This window comes from Tasmannia lanceolata, unplaced genomic scaffold (genome assembly GCF_043159265.1).
Source record: "Tasmannia lanceolata isolate RefF3 unplaced genomic scaffold, GAP_Taslan_0.1 ptg000012l, whole genome shotgun sequence".
NCBI classification, from domain to species: Eukaryota; Viridiplantae; Streptophyta; class Magnoliopsida; order Canellales; family Winteraceae; genus Tasmannia; species Tasmannia lanceolata.
The window spans coordinates 5,552,716-5,565,439 of NW_027518689.1; the positions used below are offsets into that span (position 1 = coordinate 5,552,716).

Consider the following 12,724-nt stretch of genomic DNA (forward strand, 5'->3'; position numbering starts at 1 on the left):
CGTCATTTAAAGATATACCTCCGTCTCTTTCTAGACCCTTCCCTTTTTAAATTCTAGAATTGCTAGCGCCCATCGTAAAATCGATTTCGCGTCTGGTCTGTCGCATTTCAGGCCACCCATCTCGTGAATGGAGACAAAAAGCTTTTGTAGTCTGACATGCAACAGACCAGCTACGAAATGCCTTTTGCGATAGACCCTAGCAAATCCCAATTCAGTAATAGAGGAAATTTTTTCCCAAAGATTGCAGAAGACATTTTACCCTGTCCATCTCCCCACCATTTCTCCCCATTCTATTTTCCTTGCTTCATCTCTCTCTCTCTCTCTCTCTCTCTCTCTCTCTCTCTCTCTCTCATCCCCTTTCCATAACTCGAATAAAAAAGAATTGTCTCATCTCTCTGCAAAACCCTAATTTTCTATCCATGGAGTTTTCCTCTTCCAGATCTTGACCTAAAAACCATGGGAATTCCTGCGTTTTACCGATGGCTCGCAGATCGGTACCCTCTCACGATCTCAGATGTGGTTGAAGAAGAACCGTTCGAAATTCAGAACGGTGTTCTTTTACCTGTCGATGTTTCAAACCCTAACCCTAACGGGATGGAATTCGATAATCTTTACTTGGACATGAACGGGATCATCCATCCTTGTTTTCACCCTGAAGGAAGAGTAAGTTTTCTCGATCTTTTCGTCTAGATTGTTAGTATTTTTATTGAGAGTATTCTTATTGAGTATTTTTTCGATATTTTCATCCTATTTCATTTGATTGCGAATCGTTCATTGTTTGTATAATGATAGATTGCTAAGATATGTTGAATTTAATTTGTGGGAGTTCAAATGGAAGAGATTTTGTGTGCAAAATATGTAGTAGTTTGTATATTTATGAAACAAAATGATGTAGAAAAAATTGAAATGTCAGGTGAGTTTCAGGTAATGTCATTTCAAGCTGAATTTCCTCTTCTTTAGGTTAGTCATGAGTCATGACCAAGGTTTAAAATTTCGGTTTCGGAGGTAATTTCAGTCCTATGATCCGAAACCGAAATTTTAGCCAAAATTCTGGCCGAAATTCGGTAATGGTCGCTCGAAATGTCGTTTTTTGGGCCGAAATTTCGGTAATTTCGACTGAAATTCTATAAAGGAATAAAAAATTAATATTTTATCTTAAATTTCGCCGAAATTTCCGACATTTCGACCAAAATTTGGTACGTTTCGGAAGTTTCGGATTTCGGTCAAAATTTAAAACCTTGGTCATGACTTACTCATTTGTAAAGAGATGTTGGAATGTAATTTTGCGGTGGTGGGGGAGGGAGTATTCAAATTGAGGGGAAGGGTTTGCATAGTATGTAGAGTAGTTTTATATTTATGAGATGAAATGATAAAGAAATGCCTAAAATGTGAAGTTGATTTGTGATGATTTCATCTCAAGCTAAATTTCAACTTATTGTAGTAATCATGTAGCACGGATGTTACTTTAATTGTCACTGGTTTGGATGCTTAAGTCCTTTTTATAAACCCTATTTGTTTAGAAATGTTAAATGTGATTCGTGGGATAGTGATTGGTGAATATGTTTATTTTTTCTTTAAGAGCATGTATGTTGCTTGAGTTTATCATAGCTAAATTTGATTTGTTATAGCCATTTTTTTATGTTTCTCTCTGTTTCCTACGGAAAATAAGAATTTTTGTCATTACCATGATGGTTTGGTGCACCGTGCACATAGTTTGGGACTCATGTTCCAAAAATGACCAAAATGTGCATCTCTTGGTCATTTTGGTGAAAGAGGTTGGGACTTGTGACCTGCTCAGATGCTTTCTGTTTTTATTTCCAGAGAGGTTATTCGCATAGACATTTTGAATGTTATTCATGGAAGTTCAATTGGTTTATAAGTTTTGACTTTATTTAATTTTCTTCACCTGTCTTTCTAGGATTAGAAATTTAGTACCTTTTGATTTGGCTATGGAAGTGGAAAATGTTTACAGATATTGGATGCAGAGGGACTAGAAGGTCACATAGCAGGTTTATAAGAAGAATATTGTGTAAAAGGGAAATGGTCTTTTTTCTCTATTTTCATGCTAATACAGTCTGGAAAATTTGGAAATGCTTTTCCAAAAAAGAAAATCATAAATATGTTTCAAAATTCAGACAAATCATTTCCCTATTTTTTTCTATGAAAATAATTTGTTTTTTGGAATCTTGTACCTGTTTAAGCATCCAAGAGTCATTGAAGCCTAAAACTCTGCTTTTCTAATGCAGCCTGCACCTGCCACTTACGATGATGTGTTTAAATCTATATTTGATTACATCGATCATCTCTTTGCATTGGTTCGCCCGAGAAAGCTTTTGTATATGGCAATTGGTGAGCTCCAAATTTAATTTAATATACACTTCCGAAATTCGGTTTCTCTTAGGTCTGAACTAGATTCATATTTCAACTTAAACTGTAAATTTTGCAGATGGTGTTGCGCCAAGGGCTAAAATGAATCAGCAACGGTCTCGGCGTTTCAGAGCTGCGAAAGATGCGGCTGAAGCAGTAAGATTTTTGGCTCCCTTATTATATGGTTGGAAATGGTTAACCTCTACCAATGTTCTTTTCTTGATTGGGCTGGTGATGCTGTGCTTATTTCAGGAAGCCGAAGAGGAAAGATTGAGAAAGGAGTTTGAGGCAGAAGGGAGAAATCTTTTGACTAAGGAAAAACCTGAAACATCCGACTCAAATGTCATAACTCCTGGCACTCAATTCATGGCTGTATTAGCTGTTGCCCTTCAATATTACATCCATTTAAGACTGAACCACACTTCTGGCTGGCGGTTTACTAAGGTTCAATTCTCTTTTTCTACAATGGATGTTGTCTCCATTAGGGTTAGATCGGTTCCTCTCTCAGTGGAGTAATCCTTGTTGGTTTTATTTTTTCGAACAATCTGGTTTTCAGGATACTTCTGTCTCTAAATTTATTCATGGGGCTCTGCATTGGGTGATTATTTGAAGGTTATACTTTCTGATTCAAACGTTCCTGGTGAGGGTGAACACAAAGTCATGTCGTACATCCGATTGCAACGTAACCTTCCTGGTTTCAATCCCAACACGAGGCACTGTCTGTATGGGCTGGTGGGTGTGAACTAAAGATCCTTATCTGTTTTAATTTAGCTTTTCTATTTATCTAATACTTCTATTTACATGCTTAACTAGTTATTTTGAAAGTGTTATATCATAAGTGGTCCATTTGTTTTTTTAATACGCAGGATGCTGATCTTATTATGCTGTCTTTAGCTACTCACGAGGCCCACTTCTCGATTTTAAGAGAGGTTGGTCATTCTCGTTTTGTAAATACCTACTAGATCATTAAATTTCTTGTTAGTTGTGTTTGGACTCAGAAACTTTTTAACTGACTGTACAGGTGATCTCCTTTCCAGGACAACAAGAGAAATGCTTCCTTTGTGGTCAAGTTGGACATTTTGCTGCTGAATGCCAAGGAGAGACGAATGGGAAGGCTATAGATGACACCCCAATTCATAAAAAGAAATATCAGGTTGGCTTTTGAGTCTAGCACCAGCTTTTCCGTTTCACATGTTGAATTCATCTTTGTTTATATTTATTCTGCATATTTTAGGTTGATGCATTTTGGAAATTCCTTAGTTATATTTTATCTCTAATTATTATTTTTTGGGTAGTTCCTCAATGTTTGGGTATTGCGGGAGTACTTAGAAAATGATTTGGAGATACCTGACTCGCCATTTGTGGTCAACTTTGAACGAGTTGTGGACGATTTTGTCTTCTTATGTTTTTTTGTTGGCAATGACTTTCTTCCTCACATGCCTACGTTGGAGATCCGTGAGGTATGAAGAAGACAATATCATGTCTTATTCGTTAAAGAAATTCTAGTATTTCCCTTCTTCATTCTGCATTGTATGATGTGTATGTTTTTCTTCTATGTCTTGACTGCTTCAGGGTGCAATAAACTTACTTATGTTTGTCTATAAAAGAGAGTTTGTAGCTATGGGTGGCTATCTAACAGATGCGGGTGAGGTAATATCTCTTCTATACATGTTCTATTTAGCTTATGCAATGCTTGATATTCTAGATTTTTGGTTTTCATTTACTTTTTTAACTGGAAAGTGTTACAGTTTCAAATTCCTTAATCCCATACATTGACTTGGTGATAATTATGATGCTTTCAAGATATTTTGACCTTGCAACTCAGGCTTGTTTAAGAATTTATTATTTATTATTTGAATTCTACTTCCTAATTATGTGGCTTTGACGAACCGGCTTTGAGTTGAAGCTCCATATGAAATTGGATTTCATTTGAAAGAAAGAACTATTTCTTTTTTAGGACTGTGGATTCTTTTTTCTTAGGAATGGCATGCTATCCCCCATGGTATGGCTTTTTTGCCCTTATCATGGATATCAGTCAAGTGGTTTTTTCGTTTGATCTTGTTGTTTCTAATGCATTTATCCGTTGTGATAAAATCTTCTTTGCTTGAACCTAAATTCTTTGTTGGTATTTGTCCTTTTAAGTCAGTACATATGGAAGTTGAAAAGGACAGTACTTCCATGCGTAGACATCACCTGTAAATAGTTACCTAGAACTTCTAAAGTTTGGCTAACTTTCATCTAGATTCGAAAAATGGATATTTAAGCTAAGATATTTCTTTTCCCCCATTTTTTAATATTTATTTACTGAATTTCTAGTTATTTCACTTACTTTATGTACTTTTATTTCCTCAAAATTTTCCTAAAAATAACTTTCGAAAAATATTGTTTTTTGGATATTTGCTATTATTGATGCAATTACTGGGGATAATTAAGGGGCATGATTTAACTCCACCATCACAAATCTTGTTTTCAGGAATTTTTTACCAAGGGTATTTCTCAAGAGATTTTAATTTTTTTTCTGTATCAACAATACTAAATCTCCAGTGGTAAATCACAATGTACGGGATTGTGCATGCGCAATTATATTTTCCCAATGCTGCTTTGAATGACATGAGCATGGACTTTCTATTGGGTCGTTATCAGTTTTACTGAAATGCCACACTTTTTGTTTGCTGAAAAACAATGGATGCAATGAAAGTTGCAAACTTATTTTTCGAAGAAAATTTCAATTTCATGCTATCCCACAATTGATTCCTATCATGATAACACATTTTCTTAGTTGCAAACTTATGTTTCAAAGAAATTGTTCAATTTCATGCTATTCCTGAAACAATTGACTCCTACCATGATAACAAAGTTTCTTAGTCACTTTTGAAGGATGGATGAGTAAAGAATTGCAAATACGGTAGCGGATACCAACTGTTGAGTGATGACTAAATGGACGTTATCAACCTTAGTTTCGAATAAATTGCTTTAGAGCCTTGTTAGAGAGAAGCTATCTTAGTGGAATTTTATCTTTCCGTAAGTGTAATTCATGCCTGTAATTCATATCCAGTTGCTCATGAACTTGACCAACCATAAAGAGCTCGTGTGATACTTTATATGGGAGGATGTTAAATATCCACATGATTTAGTTCTATTGCCTAGTAAGAGTGTGAATGAGATGATGCAAAGGCCATGGACAAATGAATGAAATAATTGAACAAAGAACTTTGCCCCAAATTAGAAGCTTTCATCACCAAGTGCAAAGAGATTCTGATGCAGATTAATGGTACAAGGTTTTCAATTGAGGTGACAACCCGACATGGTTATGGTTTATCTCTAAAAGAGCGGTTCACAATTAGAACCTACAATAAGCTTAAAGAAAATGTTGACTTGTGCCTAGTTTTGAAGGAAATTGCAAAAATGGGCATGTGATTTATCCACCAAAAAATGGGCATGTGATTTATCCCCAAAAGCTAATTGACGAAGGAGAATTTGTTCTTGATCGGAGAAAGACCATGGGCAATGGTGGAACAATTCTTTAGTATTTAGTATGCTAGAAAGAAAAACCCTAGTTGCTATCATCCTTGCCCAAAAAGCTCATTAATGAGAGAAATTTTTTCTGGATCAAAGGACAACTACTAACAGTCTCTTAAGTACAAACTACTAACAGTGGTTACTAACGAGCAGCGAGAGCAATAACTAATAGTAGGAGTAACTACTAGCTTCTAAATTTTAAATTACAAATAGCAGTTAGTATTGACAGATGAATAAGAAAAAGGAAGAGGAAGAAGGAACACAAAGATGAGAATCTAAGACGGAAGAGGGAGAAGAAAGAGAACTATCTTCAGAAGGAAAAAACACAATTCAAAAAACCCTTACATACCGAAAAGGTTAAAGGAAAATAGTAATAAAAACCATAAAAAGGACCCATACAAACAAGAGCGAGAATGTTAATAAGAAAAGAGAATTGTGATAAGATTAATGTCCATGATATGAACTTAAGTGCTGTTCCAAAAGAAGGATATGAACTTAAGTGAAAGTGTGAAACAATATTAAAACACCTAGCCATAATAAAACGTTAAGAATGTAGTCACAAACATTTTCAAAAAAGAAAAGAAAAAAAGAATGTAGTCACAAACAACTCAATTTCTTCATGATGAAAACCGTAGAATATATATATATATATATATATACACACACACACACACACACACACACACACACACACACACACTAGTTGCTGACCTGTGCGATGCACGGGGCGGCCAAAAAATAAATATTATAGTTGTATTCGTTATCCGTACGATTGTGAAATATTATTTGGATGCAGCATAGGCTGACCAACATCATTGTTTTCCATGGAATCATCTCTTCCACTGTGATTTCAAATTTTCGGAAAAGCCTCCTCTGAACTTTTCCCTTCGATTCTCTCAAAATACCCATCAATGTTCTCATATTTCTTCACAAAAATGAGATTTTCAAATCCAGAAGCTCTGTCCATCCATTGAAGCTACCATCTATTATGGCTAATACGGTACTTCAGAAATAGAAACATTCTTGTTTAAAGCTGTAGAGTAGGTATTCCAAATGCAAGCCCCTCCCTTGGGAAAATTCCACCACCATTCCGTTGGATGTGTGAAGAACATCTCTGCATAAAAAAAAAAGCAGAGATAATAAAGGTGCTTGTAAATTGACATGTTCTCCACATTGCTGATTATATGAGTGAAGGGGGCGTGAATAGACATAAGGGCTTGGATATACATATAAGCAACGATGCAAATAACGTGGGTCCTCATTTTTCTGATTGTGGTCTCGATTGTAGCTCTTTTCTTGCTACATGGTTGCAAAACAGAGCCATGTGAACTCAATTGGTGTTTTTGCACAAAATGAGAATAGGATTCTAATATATACAGTTGGAAGTGGTTGTTCCTATCTCATACAATGCTTATTCTGGCCAAATTAGAATGGGTAGAGAAAGACGGAACAAAAGAAAATTCAGGTAATAGCAAAGGCAGATGTGGAAAATAGACAAAATAAAACAATCAATTGTGTTGCTGTGTTATCAAATAATGTTAAAGGAGACTACTCAATACCACTGGCCAAATGATAAACCTATATGACAACATCCAACGTGACTGCTCCAAGAATACAATGCGATGACAAACAACAAACTCAAGAAGACTGCTGTTTCATTTGAACACAAAAATAAGACTTCTAAATTTACACCATCAACCATATTTCGATCAATTCTTGAAGAAATGAAGCTTATCATCAAGTGGAAATAGTACCATATAAACAACATATTATCTCTGAACAAATGAATCATACCATCATGTGCAGAGAGTATTGTATATTGAAAAGAAAACAGTAAAAGGAAAGAGGAAAGAATTTGTAGATACCAAGGAAGAAATTCAAAAAAATTGTACCTTTTACTGTTGCTGGTTTGTTTCTCACACTGATGATCGTTTGAAAATATATCTGAATCTTCAAATGGAACATGTGTAATTTGAGTCTCGTATCTTAACTGAAACAGAAAAATCAAAGGACGGACAAGATCAACACCGAGTTAAAATGAAAAGATAAAGGAAAGAAAGAAAGAAAGTGTAGATGCTAAGAAGGAAGTCTAAAGGGGTGGTTTTGTTCAATTGGAGCAGAACGTCCGTTATTGCGGCCATCAAAACTCCAAATTAGGTCAAAAGATTCCCAATCAACTTGTGTAACAGCCAATAAGCCAAAATTTTGAAATGCTACTGTTAAAATGACAAAGATTAGTAGGTTAGGCATTAGTTCTATAATCTCATGTAATTTTTACAATAGACAAAAGCCCCTTAATTCTGTTTAATTAATAAGCCCAAATTCCAAACTGCACGTATTTAGAAATATCAAGAAGTTGTAATGTAAAACTTAACCCAAATTCCAGAGCAATGACTTCAGAATCTCGGCATTTTATCTTGACAGCAAAATAAAAGGAAAAGTTATTCCTCATATCCAACTATAGAAAGAACATTATAAAGCTAATCCAAATGTTTGATCCTGCATTATAACTATCTAACCTTTGTCTGCTGATCTGAAAAAGAAAAAGGGGGAAGATATAAGAAATTGGGAGGGTGTCAGCTGATCTAAAACGGAAAAGGGGAAGATATAAGAAATGGAGAGAAAGAAGAGAAAAAAAAATTATAACAAACCTGGGGTTTTACGTCTCTTTCTTCCATTCTTCTTGCTGGCGATCCCACCTGAATGTTAAAGAGTAGAGTTTATTACCAGACAGACATTTTATTTTTACTTTCCTTTTCCCTTTGCACAACAATGGAAAATCAAGATCAGACATATGGCATGCAAGAACCCAAAGCAATCTTTTTTTTTCCTTAAATATATAGAATAAAAATATTTGCAGGTAAACCTAAATAACCCATTTAAAGATATTAAGGAACATAATCTGATTGATATTAGCATATAGTAAGAAGCCCCCAAAAAAGATAACAATAAGAACATGGATATAGAAACCCTTCCTTATTTTCATCCAGTTTCCCAAAATCTGAAGGAAAAATATACCGATTTGAAAAAATCAGGATAATGAAGGGAGATTTTATCTGCATATTCAATTGTTTATATAAAAGGAAAACAGAAACAATCACAGGAAAAAACAATCACAGGAAAGAAAAAAAAAAGAACAAACATAGCAATATGATGAGAATAGAAGAGCCGAAAGATAATGCTTCGATTTCTTTCAGAAGGAGGTCTTGGATTTGCAGAAATTAGGGTAACATCAAAGGGATTTGAAGAGATTACGTCACCCTGGAAATGAACAGGCATCTGTGGCGTGTTTAAGAATGTATTTAATCTCTCAACAAAATAACATAGACTCTGCAAACGTGGTTTGATAACCCATGAAAATCGTCAAACCCATCCGATCGGACGGCACCACAGAGAGGGCAAAAATGGGTTGATTTCCAAACCGTTTCAAGAGAGAAGTTGGCGTTTGAGTTTTTGCTGTGGGAGAGAGAGAGAGAGAGAGAGAGAGAGAGAGAGAGAGAGAGAGAGAGTTATTAGTGATTGACTTTTCAGCTTTCTTTAGATAGAAAGTTAAAGAGGAATGGAAAGAGTGAGAGAGAGTTATTAGAGTGACGTTTCAGCGTTCCTTGGAGAGAGAACAGGATACAAATGTTTTAGTGTAGAATTCCTTTTCTGTAGGTAATTTATTACATAATTTATGGAGAAAATGGGGAAAAGAAACAATGGGAAACGGCAGTAGAAATAACAGTGGAAACTTTTTTAAATTACTTGCCATGTAGAAAATCGGAATGCAGAGGGGGTGCCACATGGCGCAACCCCAGAGTCCCATATATATCCCATATATATATATATATATATATATATATATATATATATGAGAAAACGGTTCCTACACATATGTGTAGAGAGTTTCTCTACACACTAGCTTAAAATACAGTGGGGGCCCACATTGTTTGGGTGATCCAAACCATCCATTTTAAAGGCTCTCACATAGATAGGGTGTCTACAAAAAGTCAGATCCATAGGATCATCCCAACCCTACGATTTGTGGAGGTAAAATGGATGTCTTTAAACCTTTACAAATTAGTCCATTTTTTGCCTCCACAGTTCGAATGGTTAGGATGATCCTATGGATCTAATTTTTTGTGGACACCCTATCTATGTGAGGGCCTTAAAAATGAATGGTTTAGATCACCCAAATAATGTGGCCCCCACTGTATTTTAAGCTAGTGTGTAGATAACTTATCTACACATATGTGTAGGAACCGTTTTCTCTCTCTCTCTCTATATATATATATATATGGGAAAGGTGTGCGTACTCGGTCGAGTAGATAAGCTTATCTACTCGGTCGGGTTAAAAACAGTGGGGGCCCACATTTTTGGGGTGATCCAAACCATTCATTTGAAAGGCCCTTATCTAGATAGGGTGTCCACAAAAAATCAGCCTCATAGGATCATCCTAACCCATGCAACAGTGGAGGGAAAAATGAGGAAAAATGGACAAACACAGCTTGTCCACAAATCTGCCCATTTTCCGCTCCACTGTTGGATGGGTTAGGATGATCCTATGGGGCTGATTTTTTGTGGACACCCTATCTAGGTAAGGGCCTTTCAAATGAATGGTTTGGATCACCCCAAAAATGTGGGCCCCCACTGTTTTTAACCCGACCGAGTAGATAAGCTTATCTACTCGACCGAGTACGCACACCTTTCCCTATATATATATATATATATATATATATATATATATATGGTGTGTGTGTGGGCGTGCGTGCGATGAAAAGAACCACATGCACAACCATTCGAGAAGCAAATTGGGCATGTTTTTGCCCCTAAACCGAAATGAATGCCACATGCACTCAATCGAAGAAAACACCCGCTGTAAGAGGAAGAAGAAAGAGGGAGGAAAAAGAAAAGTGCAGAGAGAGAGAGAGAGAGAGAGAGAGAGAGAGAGAGAGAGAGAGAGTACTGTTAAAAAAAAAATAGATTCAGAGTGAAAGAAGAGATACCTTGATTCCATTTGCAAAGGGGCTAGGGTATTCATTCGCATATGGGCATAGGGTTCAAAGAATCCAGCAAAAAAGAAAAATGGCTCTTAAAAATGGGGGAGACTGCTTCCAATCCTTATGCAATCAACATGCATAAATCTTGAGACAATTGAACCCAATAAGTCTGATCTGTTAGATTTTGCCAAGAAATCTCTTAGATTGGGGATCTACGGATCTTACTTCAAGTCCTGTATTTCCCCTTTAGAGATCCATTCAAACCATTATATCACCAACCAAATCTTCGCCGAAGTTTGTGACAAAATCAAAATTCCTTTTTTTGAATGGTAAAGATTATTTCATTACAAGAGAAGTGAGACTGAGGAGGTCCCAACAATACAATATCACAATAAGCACATAAAAGGCATGGAGAAAAAGAGATACAAAGCTCAGGACAAGTCAGGGAGGAAGAAAATCATAGAGTTCCAAACTCTCCTTAAAGATCCCCTCTCTAGCTAATATGTCTGCCTCGCCATTAGCTGAACGTCTAATGTTTTGAAAGGATATAGACACAACCCCAATCCTATCTTGAATTTCATCATAAAAGGGGGCAAATCTCCATGGTACGGGATGCGATCCTCTAAGCCACCTAATGACATTGAAGGAATCACCTTCAACCACAACCTTTTTTCAAATCTCCATTCTCAAGCAACTTTATTCCTTGGTGTATGGCTCGAACTTCCGCTTCGTTTGCTCCAGCCACACCAATAGGGCCCGTGAACGACCATATTACCGCACCATTTTCATCCCTTAAGATACCTCCAATGCCAGATGGACTAGGATTTCCCATAATAGATCCGTCGAAATTAAGTTTATGGAAACCTTGGGCTGGAGGCATCCAATTTTGAACTACCTTTGTTGCGCTACTAGATCCACTACACATGCCATAAATCGTAAGCAGAAATAAATCTGAAGCATGGCAAAAATTTTCACCCCAGAGATTGTAATGGCTTATCACCTTATTAAATAGGAACTGGGCTCCCTTTGTGAATCCCTTGAATATCCTTTAATTTCTTTCTTTCTTTCCATAATACCCATATTGTAGCTTGGAAAGAGACTTGCCAAAGTATTTTCCTTTTTTTCCTCCAAGGAGCCATAGCCCAACTTTCCAATAGGTCCAAGATATATTTGTTGGGACCACCCAAGCAATCTCAAATCTATCTAATAACCTGCCCCACACCTCTCTCGCCACCTTGCAATGTAAGAGGAGATGATCCAGAGTTTCTCCATCCTCGACACATCGAGCAAAACGATCAATGACCATTAATTTTCTCTGTCTTAGAAAATCAATAGTTTGAATTCTTTCCAGAACCGCCACCCATCCAAACACACAAACTCTTTTTGGAGCTTGAATGTTCCACACTTTGGCTACAAAATAAAAAATCTATTAAACAATGTCTTTATCAAGTTGTGGTCTTCAACCTTATGGCTTCAAACATCATACTTTGTGTCATGCGAGTTCTTTTTTCACAAGAATGTGGTATTGATTCTTATTATTGTTAAGGTGAGCCCTATTATAAGGCTGTGATACCATGTCAAAGAGAAGAAAGGAGAAAGTGCCACACAACCCAAATTTTTTTAGTGTATTTCTTTCAATAGTTGCATGAAATGCCACTGACTTGCTACCTAATCAGGGGTAAATGCGGAAGGCCATCAAAGCCACCAAAGATAAATGCAAAAAGATGCTTATACCCTTCACACGTTTTATATGTTTGGATTCACTTGTTTACTGTAGTTCCAGACAGTAATGATGAGTCTTATGCATTTTCTTGTTAATTGTTTGTAACTGGTTGAAGAATTCTTTTCTCTGTATC

General features: G+C 36.3%; 1 protein-coding gene across 2 annotated transcripts in view; it reads left to right on the top strand.

Annotated features, from left to right (window-relative positions):
* The first annotated feature begins 233 nt into the window (after positions 1–233).
* The window catches only part of XRN4 (exoribonuclease 4), a 29,070-nt gene continuing 16,579 nt past the window's right edge, over positions 234–12,724 (top strand). The window contains exons 1-9 of one of the 2 annotated variants that reach the window (XR_013254295.1): positions 234–663; positions 2,247–2,349; positions 2,447–2,523; positions 2,620–2,811; positions 2,980–3,099; positions 3,234–3,296; positions 3,389–3,520; positions 3,663–3,827; positions 3,940–4,017. Coding sequence is in view for 1 of the 2 variants with exons in the window: in XM_077391680.1 (XP_077247795.1) it covers positions 457–663; positions 2,247–2,349; positions 2,447–2,523; positions 2,620–2,811; positions 2,980–3,099; positions 3,234–3,296; positions 3,389–3,520; positions 3,663–3,827; positions 3,940–4,017 (1,137 nt within the window). In the remaining variant the exon portion in view is untranslated. The remainder of the gene's footprint in view (positions 664–2,246; positions 2,350–2,446; positions 2,524–2,619; positions 2,812–2,979; positions 3,100–3,233; positions 3,297–3,388; positions 3,521–3,662; positions 3,828–3,939; positions 4,018–12,724) is intronic. The other variant, XM_077391680.1, reaches the window with a different exon arrangement.